This window comes from Bison bison, unplaced genomic scaffold, assembly GCF_000754665.1.
Source record: "Bison bison bison isolate TAMUID 2011002044 unplaced genomic scaffold, Bison_UMD1.0 scf7180017864254, whole genome shotgun sequence".
In the NCBI taxonomy this organism is placed as follows: Eukaryota; Metazoa; Chordata; class Mammalia; order Artiodactyla; family Bovidae; genus Bison; species Bison bison.
The window spans coordinates 7,825,994-7,844,860 of NW_011494826.1; the positions used below are offsets into that span (position 1 = coordinate 7,825,994).

The 18,867-nt window shown below is 50.1% G+C and overlaps 1 protein-coding gene across 1 annotated transcript in view; it reads right to left on the minus strand.

Moving 5' to 3' along the window:
• Positions 1 to 18,867, minus strand: part of SAMD4A (sterile alpha motif domain containing 4A) — a 164,052-nt gene that overhangs the window by 8,907 nt on the left and 136,278 nt on the right. Inside the window, exons 9-12 of the mRNA XM_010847773.1 lie at positions 15,077 to 15,195; positions 10,283 to 10,484; positions 8,827 to 8,953; positions 738 to 821 (exon numbers count right to left, since the gene is read on the minus strand). Of these exons, the coding sequence (XP_010846075.1) occupies positions 738 to 821; positions 8,827 to 8,953; positions 10,283 to 10,484; positions 15,077 to 15,195 (532 nt within the window). The remainder of the gene's footprint in view (positions 1 to 737; positions 822 to 8,826; positions 8,954 to 10,282; positions 10,485 to 15,076; positions 15,196 to 18,867) is intronic.

The window sequence follows — 18,867 nt, forward strand, 5'->3', positions numbered from 1 at the left end:
CTGCCTGCCAAACAGCCCCGGGGCTGGCAGCGAGTCCAGCCAGAGAAAGGCACCCGTTTAGTACCAGGAGGGCACTGAAGGCCTCCCAGGGCTGCTGTAATGACGCAGGGCTGCAGGCCAAACTCATGGTGGGATGGCCCAGCCGCCTCTGGGAGCTCCTCTGGGGCTGCAGCCCCGCACAGCATGGACGCATCCAACTAGACTGTCCCTGTCAGACCGAGAAGGACGCCTCCGGGCCCTGGGCGTCGTGGAAGCCATTTGGAACAGGGAGGTATAAAAACAGGCAGGGATTTTGGTTTCAGAAATTCTATTTTTAGAGCACGTTGGGATATGCTTGGACCAGACTGGGGGATCTAGTGCCGAGAAGGAAAGAATCCAATGCTGTGGGGGGATGTTTCCACTAAAAGCCACGTCTTGTGTTCCTGACTCCTCCAGTGCCCGCATTTGGCTGGGACAACCACGGGGCTGGGACTCCAGTGTGCCCTGGGGGGTGGGGCCTCTGGGGAAAGAAGAACAGCGTGCTCTCCAGGGCCCTGAGTCACCCCCAGAGGAGGAGCAGGAGCAGGGTGCTGGGGCTCGCTGCGCGTGGCGTCGTGTGCTGTGGATGGTGTGGCTTGACAAGGGTCCAACAGCCCCCCATGGCCTCTCTCCCCCTGTCCCCTGCCTCCCCCGCCCTGTATCCTCATGCCCAGTGGTTCTCCCAGGTGTGCCATGCCATGCCAGGAGGACGCACTCACCTCCCAGGGCGTGCTCGGTCATACTGAGGCACAAGGACTCCAGCCTGTTGTTGATGTCAGGTTCAGTCACCGGAAGCTGGAATTCTGCAGGGGACAAAGGGTTACATTGGTGACAGGGGCTCTGACAACAAGGAGGAAGTATGCACAGTGCCGCTGGCTCCACCTTCAGGGTGAGGGTTTGCTGAGACTCCCTGCAAGGACTTGGGGGGACCGCCAGGGCTGCCTCCCTGCATGGACTTGGGGGGACTGCCAAGATTGCCATGGAGAGTGTGCTGCACTTGGGTTCAACTGACCTCTCAGTCTGTTAGACACCCTGAGCCCACTGCAGCTGGATGAAAACCGGTGGCTAAATATAGCTGTCACAGTCACAGTCTGCCAGCCTCTGCTCAGACCCCTCCAGCAGCTTCTCACTGGGGTAAAAGCCAAGCCCTTCCTACAGCCTGCAAGGCCCTGCAGACCTGGCCCTTGTCACCTCCCTGCCTTCATACAGCATCCCCTTCCTTCACTCCCTCCTCCCAGACCCTCTTCTACCCCAGGGCCTTTGCACTGCTATTTCCTTTGCCCAGAATGCTGGTCCCCTGAAGATCCCATAGCTCACTCTCTGCCTGTTGTCACGTCTCTGGCTCTACTGTCTCCTTGGAAAGGACTTTCTGTTCATTGCAGTGAACAGAATTTTTCCACCCCATCCTTTTGCTCCATTTTTTCTTCGTCACCGTCACCGACACCTGACATATTATGTGTGTATTTGTGGCCTCCTCCCAGCTGAGTGTTTGCTTCACTGGAGCGGGACCTGGCTCAGCTCCCTGTGCCCAGAACTGGGCCTGGTGCATTTCTGCTTCATTATGAAGTACAGGAAAGGAAAACCATAGCTTGGTGGGAACCTCTTCTGAGTCCAACACTCTGCTGGGTGTCCATTTCTCAAGTGGGCCTCCCAGAGGCTAAGTGACATATCAAGGCTAGCCGCCTGACACTGGCTGGGACAGGAACCCACAGGGGTCTGACTCCAGAGCCAGTGTTCTCCCGCACACCACACGTCTGCCAGTGCTTGTCAATGCTCTTGGTCTCCAAGCACTTTGAAGCAAGCGTTTCCACTGCCCAGGACAATATTGTGCATCCTAACCACAGAGCCAGCTCTATCGTCTGGACCCTCTTCACCCCTCCAGGCTCTGGGCTCTCCTGCTCTGAGGGAGGGGCAGCCCGGGTACCTCCTCTGTCCTGCTGGGGCTCATCACCAGCACTGCCCCCATCGTCCCCACCTTGCGGAGGTCTTGAACATCCTTGACTAGTTTGGAAGCACCTTGCAGACACTTCCACCATTGTCATTATGATGCTCACAGATTTCTCTGACTCTCCCACGATACCCAGCCATGGCCTTCTGCACACCTCATACATGTCTACTGAGTGATGAAAAAGATGGAGCAAGAAATAGAAGGAAACTGACAGCTATTGTGAAACTCGGACAAAATTGTGAAATTCCATGGGGAAGGGCAGAAAAGCCCCCGCCGTGGGCTGTGTTCTGAGTGCCTGGGAAGTGTCAGCATGCCGCTGCCTTCCCGTGTGACCCTGAGAAGTTCTTCCCTTCCTTTGGGCCTAGGCTCTTCTGCCTGTAAAGTGGGGAAAGAATCCTGAGGCCCCGACTGCAGGCCTCTTCCTGGCTTCTAAGAGTCTCCACTAGGGGGCGCTTGGGGCCAGAGCGGGAGAAGGAATGAAAAATGAGGTTGGTGGTTTGGTGGGAGAGGAAGTTGAAACCAATGGCTAAACCAAAGTATTTGTTTTCCTGGATGAGCTATACATTTAGGTCTCCTCTGCGATCTATGTTCCCCATTACCAGCTAATTCAGAGGCAGATGTTGTTTCTGTTATTTAAAATTCTCAACGAGAAGGTTGGCAAAATGGATCACTATGAGGAACACTGGAGAGCAGATAGAGTTCTTCCTGACACGAGTTCCAGCATCCATGGGTTTGAAAGACAACTCTGCCAATTCATGAGCAGACAGAGGATGGCTGGGCTTCCAGGGAAGCTGGGAGCCATGGAGAACGGGTCTCCCTGGCCCCACCCACCCCTGCTCTCAGAGTAGGGTTGGGGCAATTAGACAATCCAGGGAAGAGTATTTTAGTATTTTCATCCATTCATGTGAAAATCATATGCATGCAAAAATTAGCAGCCTTCAGGGTGTGAATCTATAAAATAGAAACACAATTATATATATAGCCAGTTAGCAAATAGATTAAAAAAAAAAACCCTTAGCAATTATAGCCATCCATATGCTCATTGTAAAATTAAGTTTACTCTCTAGCACTCCCCTTTAAACAAACACTGTGGAGAGATTTGGATAAATAAAGATGCTCGACATTTGGAGAGAAGTGTTTCAGCTGCAGGATTTCTTGCCAACACGCAGCAAAATGCCATTTTCCAAGCCTTGGATTGCGTGTTCCAAAAACAAGGGGCTGAGAAATGTGGGGCTCTCTGCTCCAGAATCTCCAAACCTTCGTGGCTGCTCTTTTAGGTTAAAAGTTGGCATGCTTGCTTTTAATCCTCCAGATCTTCCCTCGGGGACATGGGCAGAGTCATGACCCCCACCAATCTTGAAGTGGCTCTGAAAAATTCTAAGTCTTGGGAGAAGCCTGTATGTTCGCACAACAGAGTTTCCTAAGTGTGACTTTTTAATTGTGTACTTGATAAAAACAGATCCGAGGCACCTCCCCGCATATATGAGACAGAGGGAGACCAGCCGGATGAAAAGCAGCTTCTATCTCAGGCTGGAAGCCCTCAGCCATGATTGGCTTAGTGGGCAGCACTCTCAAAGCCCTGGCTAAGTATCTGGGCAACTCCTGCCCACAGATCCACATGAACTACAGGCCAACTCTTGTCCTGGTTCCTGCTCACCCTAGGGGCTCATCATGTTTATCCTGGCCCCCACAGCAGCAAGGGATCAGACAGATGTAGTTCTGAGTCTTCAGGAGGACAAACAGACTCGGAGCCCTCTGTGTTATTGCCCTAGCAGGCCTGCTTCCTTAGCTCAGATGGCATCTCTGAGAATGAGAGATTCTTCCCCTCTCCACCAGACCATTCCAGGATGTGTATTTGTGTACACATTAGGGTGTGTATTTGAGGACCCCCAGTTCTAGGATGCCCAGAGTCGAGGTTGAAGGGGGACTTTTAACTTTGCCTTTTTAGAAGTCCTATAAAAACATGGACTGCTGCTCAGGCCCAGGGTCAAGAGGACTCTGGAAGCAGCGCCCAACCTGAGCAAGGTGCTGCTGCAGGTCCCCTGGGGACCTCCACATGGCTCCTCTTTGACAGAAGCAGCCGTGGCAGCTGAGGTTCACGACTGTGGCACCGGACATGCCCTTCTGCTGCGCTCTCTGAGTCCCTGAGGCTGAGGTAAAGAGGCCAGTGTCTTCAGGACTTTAAGAAACAGGTTGGGGCACTCTTGGAGAAACCTTGAGAATCTCACTTTGCCAACTACAGCTGGAGCCACTCTGCCGAGTAACCAGGAGGGCTGTGAGTCTGGTTAAGTGAGGAGCGGCACTGCTGGAAGTCGAGAAGTCAAGAAAGTCTGTCGAGGAAGGGACAGAGAATACAGAAGTGGAAGCTGGCTGACTGTGATGAAAGGAGTAAGGAAGATGAAGGCAAGATGGGAACAAAGAAGAAAGGGAGAGAGAGATGCTGAAAGGAAAAGAGAACCCCACGCCTGCTCGGGTGGTGGAGAAACACGGGTACCAGCTGCATCCCGAGTCTGCTGTGGAGAATGCAGCGCTTCTCTGGGGCTTCACTCAGAGACCTGTGGAACTAAGCACAGGGGAAATCCTCCAGGACCCATGCTTTCATGAAAACTGACGAGGAGAACATGGTGCCAGATGTTATTGCCTTATCTCACCCTGATTGGTCTTTCTGAATGTGGCTGTCAGACGTGGGGGGCACGGACCCCGATGGGGTCTTGGTGGTGACAGCGATGCACCTGACAGCCTCCCCGCCCATCATCTGCCCACCCTGAGCCGGGCTCACTGGAAGGGGAGGAGCCAGCGTGGATCAGGTGCTTCAGGCAGGTCCCCGTTCGGGCCTCTGTCTCTGCGGGGCAGCGCCTTCTGTCCTCTGTGGAGCTAGTATAGCGATGAATCTCTGTCTTTCCCGGGTCTCACTAAAGGCAGTTCTCTGGAAGGAACCTGGAGCTCATTCACACTAACAAGGAAAGGGATAATGACAGCTCTGTGCACTGTGCTCCCAGGTATTCTAATGGCAGGATTTCAGTCGTGAGCTGCTGCACAGGGAGGCTTGTGATGGAGAGCAGGTAACCTCACGTCGTGCAATGCCACCATGTAAGGCACTGCCTCACATCTGGGCAGTCTAGTGCCAAAGGTCGTCTGCACGTGGCTTTGAGCAGGGGAAGGACGAGGTGCTCGGTGAGGCCGCTCAGTCTACCCTTCTGGTGCTTCTCCTCAGCTTCTGGACCCCCTGCCCCATCCTGTCAGGCTCTCCAGGCGGTGAAGAGCCTCCATGGTCTCCTAGTGTCACACCCAAGTTCCTCGGAGATACTGTCTGATCCCAAGAGTGGTAGAGCCCTGGTCAGCAGGATCTGCTCCCAAGATACGATGTCATTTCTGTGAGCAGTTTCCAAACTATTTTTCCAGTTGGGAAAACACCCTGCCTCTGGGAGGAACATGACCCCTCTTGGCCAGGCACCATGTTGGTTGTGAGCTTGTCACCCTTCTAGTGATAGTATCAGCCCTCACTCTGAGGGGGACCAGCTTCATCTTTCTTACTCATCCCAGAGGCCAGCAAGGGGCCATGATTATTGATGGCTCTCCTGGCCTGTCCTGGGAAACATTTCAAATCTGTCCACAGCAGAGTGAAGTGAAGAATCACCTCTACCCTGGCCTCCAAGGGGTCCACAGATTCCGTAGATCCAGGAAAGAAGGAAGCGTCCTGAAGATTCAAGCAAGGTGACTCATGAGTTGACATACAATATTGAGGCTGGTTCCAGACCCCAGCCTTTTTTTATTCTTTGGAGACATTCCATCATCTTGATGGGATTAAGTTCACAGAATCAAAACTTCCCTGGAATGCACTGTAGTCTTTAAGATTTGCCCAGATGGTTCAAAATGAGTGCTGTGAAGACATCCAATGGCCAGGATGAAATTAGTACGTTGGAAGGCAGCACAGTTTTCTCAGTAATTCTGGGCTGGTCACACATCTCTGATCCATCATGCATTCACTAGTAGTACTGCTTGTGTACAGACGGAAGCTTTCTGCCCTCCTGATATGATGCCTGTGGTCTAGTCCCAGCCCCTGACGGCCAGGTCCTAGATGCAAAGGCTGAGGAGGAACATTCTGTGCCCACGGAGGAGGGAAATTTCTGCAGCCTCCTTTCCTTTCACGGCAGTGCCCTGCCTCACCCTTTGCTGTCATGTCTCAGGAAGAGCCACCTCACATGGGCCAAGGGTGCTGGGCAGGACTTAGGAGTGGCTCCTGCTGCTGCCGCTGTTGCTGTGCTCAGTTGAATCCATGAACTGTAGCTCACCAGGCTCCTCTGTCCATGGGATTTTCCAGGCAAGAATACTGGAGCGGGGTTGCCATTTCCTGCTTCAAGGGATCTTCCTGACCCAGGGATTGAAGCCGTGTCTCCTGCGTCTCTTGCACTGGCAGGCAGGTTCTTTATTGCTGCACCACTTTTATTTACAATCAGGAAATATGCAGCAGCCCTGTCCTCATGCCATGGTTACTAGAAATGCTGTGGTTCATCAGGGCCTTGCTGGAAGTGGGTTTGTCATGCTTTGGGGAGAGGCTGATAAAAACAACAACAATAACCCAAGGGTTCCAGAGCTCTGAGTCCAGCAGCATGTAAACACCATTATTGAGACACCTACAAGGAACTACCAGGAAAACTGAAATCAATTAAGTGCTGCCTCTGGGAGGTGGGACTATGGGCTGGGAAGGGAGGTCAGGGGGATAGTCATTTTCTCTTACAAGCCGTTCGGTAGTATTTGCTTCTTTAACTAAGGGAACAAGAGGCTTCATGGGAAGAGGGTGGAAACGATCTTAGGGTCATAGCTGACCTGAGCATAAGCCAACTGTTCAGCACTGCTGCGTAACAGAGAGGGGAAGCAAAGTGCAAACGAAAGATTCGTATCAACAGACCCAAATGGTTCTTCTCCCAGAGATGGCCCATCTCTTCCCAGTGGGCTTGGTCTGCCCAATTAAGATGAGGGACAAACAGGATGATGGAGGACTTGGAAGAGAGCCACAAAGAGGGAAAAAAAGGTAGGAAAGAATGTAAAAGGCTACAAATGTGTCAGGATTAGAGGAGAGTGGTTGGTTATGCCAGGGTAGCTGGGCTGCAGTCCTGGGGGTGAGGTCCGGGTGAGCTATTCATTCAAGGTGAAAGATCTTGTGCCCAAGATGTCTTCAGATTTTGTGACCTGGGTGGGCATGGAAGCTTCTTGGAGGTGAACTTCAGGAAGCACAGGGTGAAGAGATGGAAAGAGGAGAGTGGAGTTGCAAGTAGAGGGAGCTAAGAGAGCCAAACTGCAAGGATACCAAGTCCCACAACGAGTTCCGCAGTGGCTTGGTGGTGGGCTCAGGCTGAATGAAGTAGCAGTGTGTATCCCAAGGGAGCTGGAAAGGCTGCAGCTGATGGTGGGACCAGAGTCTCCAGAGTCTCACTTTGTCTCCAAAGTCTCTTTTACTGGGAGTAAATTATACATAATTCTACATGAAAGCAGAGGCTGGGACTAAATGACCTGGGATCAGGCCTTCACAGCCCCCAAATTCTATCAAGTATTTTCTTCCTGGGAAGAAAAATATCAAGTATCAAAAGGAAGAAAAGGAGCTTTAAAACAAAGGTGTGCAAATAGGTAGAGTTCTAGAAGTCAAGAAGCAACTTTAAATCAGCATCTGGAGCATGCCGACGTCCTTCTCTTTCCTGACATTATCTTGAGCCTTGGTGGCTTCCTGCCACTGGCACCTCCCCACCCCTTGGTGGCCTCACCTCCTTCCCTCCAGCCTGCCTACTCTTCATTCCTCTATGCTCATCCCGGCCTGTCCCCCTGCTCAAAAGCTCTTATCAATTCCCCACTGAGAGCAGCTGGAATCCAAGCTTCTTGGCCTTGGGTTCAGGGTCGCACCATCAGCTGCAGCCTTTCCAGCTCCCTTGGGATACACACTGCTACTTCATTCAGCCTGAGCCCACCACCAAGCCACTGCGGAACTCGTTGTAGGACTTGGTAACCTTGCAGTTTGGCTCTCTTAGCTCCTTCTACTTGCAACTCCACCCTCCTCTCTCCATCTCTTCACCCTCTGCTCCCTGAAGTTCACCTCCAAGAAGCTTCCATGCCCAGGTCACAGTGACATTTCCCCTCAAACTCCTGTAAGACATTGTACAGAGTGCATCTACCAGAAAGGGCGAGGATCTTCTTCCAGGCACAAATCATGCAATAATCGCTTGTGGGGCTTTGTATTACTCATGGAGTGTAAGAAGTCAACTATCTGCACAGAGAAAGGTGCAGGCACCTGAATGTAATTCTGGCAACTCTGTTTGAGGAGGCAGGGTCAAAGATGAAATTGACAAGAGGCGCACCAGGCTGCTCTTTAACCAAGTAAAGGGAAGATGGATGGACCAGCAATCATGTGTGCAAAGCACTCCCAAACCAGGGGTGGGTCTCTCAGCATCAACACCATGGAGTTTTCTCTTTCTCTGTCTATCTACTCATCCCCCTATGTACATACACACCAACCACATACACACACACACACACACACACACACACTGTACATGGAACCCCTCCCAACTTCCCCTGGAAGCCCTCCAGTGATGTCTCTCGGTTAATCAATCTAGAAATATGACTAGGATCCAAAATACCCCCGTGTCAGATCACAACCAACTCTGGGGCTCCATGTGCTGGCTCCCAGCCAATAGGCTGCTATTCATGCTGGCAAGGCATGGTTTAAAAAAGGAAAGGCTTCTATAAGCTCAAAAGAATGCAAGGTGGCAGTCGAGGCTAAGCACTTTCCGCTGGAGTTCACTGGGGCATCTATTTTGGTGACCTGGCCTCCCCGACAGGACAACGAGGGATGGAGGGCTGGGCCCTACCTGGCTGCTGGAACATCAGCATATTCTGTGGCGAAGTGTGCACAGGCAGTGAGCGGGTCCTTTGGACAGAGCTGTGGGTGCGGCTTGGCATGCTATTGCTGCCCCCGGGGTTGGCGAACCAGAGGTTCTAGGGAAAAACACAGAAGCAGAACCCATTAGTCCAGACACCTGGGGGTAGGGATGAGAGCAGGGCCATCAGCCAGAATCCAGGAGGCAGATACCCTGGGAGAACTCTCTGCTAACTTCTGGGAAAGGGCTCCTAGGCCAGCGCGATCTGTCTGCTTATTTAGAGAGAGGGGCTTTAGATTCCATTCATTTTATTCAACACTACCCCTCAGCCCCAGGCTCTTCTCTAAGCCTCAGCTTAATCTGGACACCAGTCTCCCTCGCTGGCTCTAAAACTCTCTTTATCCCTTCTGTTGTCTCTGCTTTTCCTATCACTTTTCTAGGAAATGGGGGGAGTTCTATAAATGTCTGCAACGAAGAGCACAAACTATTTCAGGGCTCTCATTTGATTTTCTCCTCGAGGTTCTTACAATTTACTACAAAGGGAGAAGGAGGAAAAAAGAACCTCTCAGCTGGCAATGAGCTGGCACAACTCAGCTTGTGTGTTTGTTATTACGCGGGTGTCCTAGCGGTGGTTTCCTCCTGGATCCATCTGGTGGCTTCCCACAATGGTCAAGACTGGGGTTTTCTCCTACCCTGGGCTGCTTCCCCGGGGGAGTGAATCCTGCCTGTCTTGCCAGGAATGGTTTCCTGTTTTTTAAAACCAAGCTGTCATCCTTTAGTTTCTCATGACAAACCCAGAACCTCAGACTCACTTGGCGTCCCTCTAATCCCAGCCCCCACCCGCAGAGCCCCACAACGCAGGGGCTACATGTGGGAGGCAGAGGGTGCGAGTGCGGGGGAGGGACTCCTGAGACGACGAGCCAGGGGACTGACGCTGGCTCTAAATCACACAGCGAGAACCTCTGGGCAGTGTGGCCTTGACTGACTGACAGCCTCTCTCAGTCTCCTTCCTTCCCTGTAGGGTTTTCTACCACAGCTGGGACCATGTTAAAGGAGTTATCTGCCTCAGATATAAATGCTAAGAAAGCTCCTTAGATGCTCAGGCTCCTCTGCAAGCCAAATCTGGAAGGCACTGGGATCTGCTAGGGCAGGTTGAGGATGAAGGCAAAGAAGAAATAGGTCTCGCATTTCTTCCTAATGGCCCCTGTGTGCAGAGCCCCCAAGTTTACAGTGGTCTTGGAACAAATCCCCATGATGCCAGGTGCCGCCATGGCCTTGCTTTATCTCCCAGAGAAACTGCAAACAAACCTCTGAAGCACAGGGGCAACTGTCTTCAACCTAGTCCCTTTGGGCTTCTCCCTTCGCCTTCGGGTAATTTGGGAGGATGTCCTGAGCCTCAGGCCCTGGAGCTTGGCTGGCCCACCCTCCTCCCGGGGGCAGAGCAGACCTGTCTTCCTTGCTTCATGATGGTGGGGTTGGCTGCGGTATTGCGCTGGGTAGAGCTGACGAATCCGCTGGTGCCCAAGAGGCCAAGGCGGGCGGAAGGGACATTCCGGGAGGGGATCTGGTACTGGCGTGGATTCCGCCTGCCCATGCCGCCACCCACTGAGCTGGTTGTTGGGAGGGAGTTGGATTGCCCAAAGCCACGGCTGTGAGAGTCAATAGAGAAAAACAGAGGTCATCAGTCACCCCCGGCCCTTCCCAGCCCCCGGGATGCCTCCTTGGGGTCTGCTCACACTTTGACCATTATGAGGCCTACGGGGAGGATCAAGGCTTTATGATTAAAATCATAGCTAAGAACTGAGAGCTAATATCAAGTGCCCTGGGACTTTCACATTGATTCTTCAATCCTCACGACAACCCTATGAAGTAGGCACTCCTTTTACAGTTGGAGAAGTAAAATACAGAGCTTAATAATGTCTCAAGGGTCACACAGCCATTAGGGGGCAGTGCTGGAATATGAGCCCAGAAAGTTAACCAGTGTGGGCTTCAGCCTTCTTTCCACTGTGTCACAGGCTCTGAGAACTCATGTGCCCATCCAGAAGCCACATGGCAAGAAAGTGGCTGCACCAGGACCCAGGCCTCTTCCAGCACACCACGGTTGGTTTGTCTGCTGTCGGTCTGAGCAGCACACTCGGGAGGAGTGGCCTCTGGGCCCCACTAGGACGTAAGCTCCCTGGGACAAGAGATGGCATCTGTCCTCATCAATCCCGCAGGTCCCAGGCCTGGATGGCACAGCTCCTGGCAGTAAAGGCAGGGTGAACAAGAGAATGGCTCAGTCTCTGCCCTCATGATCTCCAAATGGCAGAGCGGACCCCAAGTCTGGGGCTCTGACTCCCAGATTCACAGGAGGGATATGAGAACGAAGAGGATGATGGTTGCCAGCTCCCTGGACCTAGGACACTGACTGCTCCCTGCTCCTTGGGCCCTCCCTGTAGAAAGACCCGGAGGTTCCATGCTTCTCTAGGGTCCACGCAGAGAGGACGCTGGGGGCCCGTGGCCTCACGCTCAGACACCGCGCTCCCATTGGTCCGGTGACCTCAGCGCCGAAGAACTCGTCCTCTCCGGCAGGCCTCAAGTTCTGGGAGGGTGCACAGCCGCCAGCAGGGCTTCAGGAACCAGCACATTCTTTCCAAGAAGAGTCAGCTTTAGTCATTCACTGATGTCTCAGTCGAAATGCTTTACCTCCAACGGCCACAAGATGGAACAGACTTGCTTTCGCAGCCACACAGGGGAGGTTCCTACCAAGCCTGTGAGGAGACTCCAGGAAGAGAGGGCTGACGTAGTTTAACCCTATGAGGCGGGAGAGGGGCACTGCAAATCTGTTATTTCCTGAGAAAGAGAGTGTTATGTGTGTGGTGGGGTGGAGCAACTAAATCATCAGCATGGCTCATCGCAGAAAGGGTTTCTTCCTCAGAATTCCTAAATTTCCTGGTGAGGGGTGAGGGGGAAGAGAATTCCAGAGTGAGCTGATAAGCACTGACTTTTGGTCTGTGTTTTACCACTTCTAGGCTTTTCTGACCAGATTCCAGTCCAGGCTCATCCCCATGAGATGAGGAGGATACTCATGGGTTCTAAGTCTCTTTGTCTCGTTCTTTCTCAGATTTCTCAGCTTCCTTCCTTCTTTTACTAAGGTTTAAAATGTTTGGTTTGAAAGAGGAAATTTGGGCCAGGAGGAGGAGAAATAATTTCATGCGATGGGAGAGACCTCCTTTGGAGAATGGACAGGTGGCAGGTGGGGACAAAGATCAAGTGGCTGTTTTCTTGTTTTTGTTTGTTTGTTTGTTTGTTTTTTTAACTACGAAAACCAGTCCTTTGGTTTTTGGAGTCAGAATTTTGGCCACCTGGTAGATGATTTAGTATTCTGCTAAGACTTTTCCTTATTTAGTGCAGATAGCTTTTTTGCTCATTTTCCTTCTTGGTTGGATTTTTTAAAAGTTATTTCATATGCAAAACAGAGCAGTCAGCAAGTGATGCTAAAATAATTTGTGCTTCCAGGAAGGCAAGACTATATTCTTAAGCAATATAATGTAGGCAGAGGCTTCTGTAATGGGACACTTAGTCACAGGAGAAAACGTGGACTGCTAAAGTTAGGACTCATGGAGCTGGTAGAGCTAATATTTTGGGGATAGACTGGGTGGAGGTGAGGATTTGGTTAGGGTGTCTTTCTAATGACAGTGGGTCTCACTGTGGGGTTCCTAAGCTGATTACTATAAAGTCAGACTTTTTGAGGGTTGCCACTGCTGGTAACCAGAGTGAAAGCTTAAGTCACTTAAGATCACTAGGCTTAATGAAATAATCATTCTTTCTTTGGAGAGAACACAGTGACAAAAGTTTTCATTTCTTATTCTCTTACTCTGCTCATCTGCATCTTTCTCTGCTTTCTTAAATCTAACCAACTGATTTCATTACCTTGAAGTGCATGAAAAGACTGATAAAATAACATTGATAAGAACCAATTAATTTGGGACTTGTGATAGTTCAAGGAAGGGCTGGGCTGCAGTTACCTCTGTGTTATGGGAAAAAACAGGTCTTTGAAGAAAATTAGTAGCTTAACAAGATCCCAGAGGTAATATATATGAAAACAAATTATTTCCTAGAACTTTTGTTGTTGTTGAGTTGCTCAGTCATGTCTGACTCTTTGCAACCATGAACTGCAGCGTGGGAGGCTTCCCTGTCCTTCACTAAATCCCAGAGCCTGCTCAAACTCATGTCCATTGAGTTATGCCATCTAACCATCTCATCCTCTGTTGACTCCTTCTCCTCCTGCCCTCAATCTTTCCCAGCATTAGGGTCTTTTTCAATGAGTCGGCTCTTCACACCAGCTGACCAAAGTATTGGAGCTTCAGCTTCAGCAACAGTTCTTCCAGTGAATATTCAGGGTTGATTTCCTTTAGGATTGACTGGTTTGAGCTCTTTGCTGTCCAAGGAACTCTCAAGAATCTTCTCTAGCACCACAATTCGAGATTTAGCAACTTCCAATTGAACATCCATAATCGATGATTGAATTCACTCTAATCAATATAAGGAGGCCTAATCGGGCAAATCTTGAGTTAACCCAATTCAAGCATCGGTTAATAACACTCTAGAGAAATCAAGGTTACCAGACACTCAGATTAGGACCAAGGACAAAACAGGGCAGACAGACGAGCAGATGGCATTTTGGGGAGGAGGAGCAAAGAGCCTGAAAGCTCTATCTTTATCTTCAACTTCTGAATTCTTTCTTTCTCTTGGAACTTGTCTCCCAAGGACCTGGTTTGCAAGAGGGGTGTGGATCTTCCTCTTTCTTAGTGGGTATTGCTGCCCTTACAAGAAGAGGGAGAGTCTAGGGCAGGCGTAGCCCCAGGGGAGAAGGCTAAGGAGCAGGCCTGGCCTTTCATTTGGGCCCCAGGAATCCTCAAGGTGCACTGGTGGTCCAGCCCAACCCTCCAGGGAGGCTTGGGACCAAGGAGCTGGCTACAGAGTGTTGTTTTATCTGGCTTTTCTGCACATCATCTGGAGACCAGGAAAGTGACCCAGCATCCGTAGCACTTAAGAGTACCGACTCTGGAGCTGGCATTGGCCTGTCTGGTCCAAATCCTGGATGCCTCCCAACTCCCCTGTAAACTGGGGTTAATAATAGCCCCTTCTACCTCCTATGGTTGTTGCAAGGATTAAATGTAATAATATTCTTAAGTGCTTGGATACCTAACTTGGCACAGAGCAAATGCTAAATGTTTGTTTAATAAATAACTGTGTTATATATGCTGGAATATGATAACACTTCAATTTTTACATTAATTTTTAATGAAGACTTTTCTCAAATTCCAACTGGCCTTATCTCCCTGAGGTACTATGAAACAGTGATGTTTCAAGGCACACTTATGCAAATAAATGCCAAACATTTGAACAACACAGTCAACAACATACTCAACACTTCTACATATGCACTGAGAAATGAATTCAGAACTTTCTAGGTGCGAATGAAAAAATGATTATTTATATGCTCATGTTGAAAAGAGTAAAAAAGGATGTTGATTTTCCAGCATGTCGGCACCATCATTCTCTTGTCTCCCCAAGACGCCCTGTTATTGTTCAATGGTTCACTCCACCCCTCCCCATGATTCCTCCCCTAGATTGGCACTATAATTCACCTTTAATATGCAACTGGATTCTTCAATTTAAAACCAGATTAAAGTAATGGGTTGTAAAGTACAACAAGGCTTTTTTTAACTGCATCCAAGATGCTGAAGTGCTATGAAAAATCAAGAATGGTTCTGCTCTACTCTTAGATTGCAGCTCAGACCAAAATAGACGAGCACTGGGCTCTTCACCCTGCCACCAACTATAATTAGCTTGTCTGCAGCAAGAAGGGAGAAAAAATTACACTACCACTTAAGGTGCAGAGAGAACAACCTGTTTTTGTCCTTTCAGAGCCCCCTGTTGTGGATAAACCACCGAGTGTTTTGCTGGCACTCATTAAATCATACCCGCTCACCACTCCATGCCCATCTGTACTAATAACATCATTTTGACCATGTAAATTGAATTGCCAAAGATCACATTCAGCTCTTACTCTGGGAAGTCTTTCCCTCTACAGCCTTTTCCCCACCCCACCTGTTTAAAGAATGTGGTCTGAACTTGTCAGAGGACACTCTAAGAAATAAGGAATGATGCCCTGTGTAGTCTTGACCCTGGAACCCATGCAGACAGTAAGGTCCTGGAACCACCATGCATTACAAAGACTGAAATCCCAACATACTTTCTTTGCTGTCGATATCCTGATATGTCTAGAAGGGTTTTCCGAGGGAAAGACCGAAAGAGCTTCTGCACCTGCTGTTTCCATGACAACAATCTTTTTTTCTGTGTCTCTGTAAATGCCTGCAAAAACAAACAGGACTTTTTAATGGGTGACGCAACCTGGCATTAGAGGGAGAAACATGCAATTAATAGGGGAAATATTGGAGTCCTATGGTTGCCTTTTCTTCACCTTGTTTCCAACCTGATCCAAACAGCAGTCAATTTCATTTGAGAGCCTCCTGTACTGAAAATTCAAGTTATTTGACATTGGAGGTGCCTGGTAGGTACATGCATTAAGCTTTTGGCAATCCTTGATTTTGGTTGCATTTCTGGCAGATCCCTACCCTCCTTCCTCTTTCCCCTGACTCCACTCTGGACTCTATTTATTAACCAATAATGAATTGCAAAATTGATTGTTGACTACTCTGGCTTTTGCAGCCCCCCTGCATTTTCATAATCAATGGAAATGCTAAACCACTCCAAAAATCAATCTTTTTGATGGTCTGTGCTCACCCTGGAGTGGTCTTCAGGGCTTCAGAACACAGAGTATACACTGTACGTGTTAGGACTCTGATGAGAAATCTCCAGTTATGAGCCCCATGTGCTACACAACCCTAGTGCACCGATTACCTAAATTTTGTCTAAGGCATAGGAAAATGGATAGATCTGATGTCTTCTCAAGTCTTTTCTGGTTTGGGGAGGTTTCGTCTACTGCCCCGTACATAACACTCTCCCATCAATATCATGTGTCCTTCTGTGTACAGCTGTGTACTCAGCGCAGCCCAGGGAAGGACTTTACGGGGCTGTAAGTCCTCAAGGCAGGGACTCTCAAATTCAGGATATATTAGGATCCCCACAAGGAGACTGTTAAAATCTAGATTTTCGATCAACTCCCACACACCAGAGCCTGGTTTCATAGATCTCGAGAGGAGTCTAGGGGGTTTGTGTATGCAGCAATTGCCGGGGAATTCTGCTGCAGGTAGGTCATGGCCATGTAATATTCTAGATTGGTGAGGATCACACACATGATATAGGAACTCCCTGTTAAGTGTGTACAACTGTGGTCCATGTGCTGTCATAAGTCCACCAGATCTAACTAATGAGCAATAACAGTGATGGAGATACCATACCCAAGTAGTTTTGTCAATAAAGCATGAAATAAATACTTTTTAAGTAGCAGTAAATGATTACTCAGAGTAATAATAAACTACATGCCTGTTTCCCATAAAGGAAGCAGATTCCTTAAACAGAGAGAAAAGAATGACAGCTTAATGTTCTTCTACTGACATTTAATCTTTAAGGACCCGAACACAAGACAGCTATGTGAACAAAAGCAAAAAGACGTGAATCATATTATGGAAAAGATACTGACAACTTGCAAACCCCTTCCTCCCAGGTGACCGTGGCCAGATGCCATTGAGGACAGTCATCAAGGAGGGCTTCCCCACCAGACATTCAGTGCCCCATTAGAGAAGAAGGTGCTGATATCCCTTAAGGTGCACGGTGAATGGTCTCAGGGCTAAAAGGTGAGGCTGTGGCTCTCCTCTATGGTCCCTCTCATTTGCTGATACTAGGTGAATGTCCACAAATATCTCCAAAAACTGCAAAAGGCAAGCATTTCTGCTAGACTGATAAAGGGATGGGTAGATTCTGCTTTTGACTAGCTTAGTCAGCCAAGTGTTGAGCAATGACACAAGATGCTGGCAAGCAGGTCAAGATGACCTGGGGAGCAGAGTCCAGCTCAGTGGTCAGTGGAAGGCTCTGGATGCAAATGGGCAGGGCTCAAATCTCTGCACATCTTGATGCAGGTTCCTCCACCTGAGACTCAGCTCCTTTAACTCAGGACAGTGATACCTAATCAAAGGGATGCTATAAGGATTCAAATTAATTTACACACGGAGGGCACTTAGAATATTCACAACACACCTAGCTCTTCCTTGTGCTGCACGTGCCATTGCCCACAGACGCCCTCCCCAGGTTTCTCGGCTGCATGGACTAGCCCTTTGGTGGTGGCACATGAAGGTCTATCCCATTTGGTATTCAACCATCACCTTTAACACCAACAAAAGACTTTAAGGTCTCCAAACCACAATATTGAGCGGGTCTGGAGCCAGCCTGAGCTGCCAAGTGACAAAGGAGTAAAGGGGTCACTTTACAGATGTGCATTCAAAGTGCTGCCAGGGACACTGGTTCATATGTGACATTTCCCATGGTGACAAAGAACACCCAAGAAGATGGAAATGTTTATGCCCCCTCAGAGAGGTCAGGTCATCCACTCAGCACCAGGACATCAGACTCACAGTAATTGGGACTGCAGATAGGAGTGGGCCCCTTAGCAGTGCTGAGTGTATGGCTGTTCTCAGTCCTGGAAGACACTGCTGGGAGGCTCGAAGTGGAGCTAGACTATGGCTGGCAAGGAGTGATTTCTGAAAGCGGGTTCCTGTGCGTGCCTGCAAATAGCACTCTACTGTGGCAGCTCTGCTATCGACTGGGAGGCCAATACCTCACCCCAGCCCGCTGCAGGCAGCTCTAGGTGGGGCTGGCAGAGCTTCTTTGGGGCTGGAAGGGAAGGAAGATTCCACTCTCCCGAATGCCCACACACAGCCAGTCAGCCACTTCTGAGTCCTCTGCCTCTGTCAGGCCCTGACACAGACGTCTGTGTGGAGGCAGATGAGTCCTACAGCTCCTGTTGCTGGATAACAGGGCTCATGAAGGGGACAAGGGCTCATCTTCAGGGAACCATCGGTCCAAGACGGTGAGGAGCCAAGAAGCCTGGGCTTGTAATGCAGGAGATGAAGTGATGGACTTCAGAAATAAGATTCAGAACTTTCTGGCCTTCCTTTTACTGTTCTAAGGAGTGGCTCCTTTGTCCTTGGGGAAGAAGGAAGGTGTCTTGGCTTGGTCAGCACCCTCCCTTCCAGCAGCTGAAGAACAGCTCGATCAGGCTGTGAAAGGAGCCCTGTCTCCTGGAGCCCAAGGGAGTCTTCAGTGAGAATGGAGGCTGGGCCTGGACAGGGCCTCCCGGGGGTGGGGGGCGGGGTGCGCTGTGTACACACAGAATACCCCCAGGCTGTGGAAAATTATTCAAACGCCTTTCCTCTTCCTCAAACTCAAGTAATAAAAAGCCTCGGACATTTTCCCCTCCCAAAGCAGTGTGCAGGCACCTCCATCCTGACACAAATGCAGGCAAGCAGAGTGGGCATGAGTCCTTTCTGCCCCGTGATTCCCGTCAGCGAGACCCCTCCGTGGCAGTCAGGAGAGAGGAGCCCACACAGTGCCACGGAAAGGAGAGCCAGGGTGCAGAGGGAGCATGCACAATGGCAGGAAAGTGAGCAGCGCCAGACCACAACATGGGCGCTGCGGACCAACGAGGACGCCTGCGCACCGCCCAGCAGAGGCAGCTGGAGGACTCGTTATTTCGTCTCCTGTGCTCAGCAGACTGGAGATGAGGTGGAAGGTAACTTGTCCTTCAGTTTCTCGCAGGCTCAATGCTGAGCATGGGTGTGGGTCTGCTTTTTCAGAAGCTTAAACGCCTGGCGACTGGTAGCCCCCTAAGCCCACCCCAAGTGCCCTCCTCCCCTCCAGGTGCTGCTCCGTCCACCTGGACCCCTCTCTGTTCTGCCTCCTCGTGGAACAAGTCTCTCCCACTAAGGCTCTCTCTTTCAGGTCTAGTTTGGAGGCAGTCCCTCTGGCCTCTAGATAGGTGCCCACCGCACCTCCTGGGCTTCAGCCCCACACCGGTGGCCTTATGGT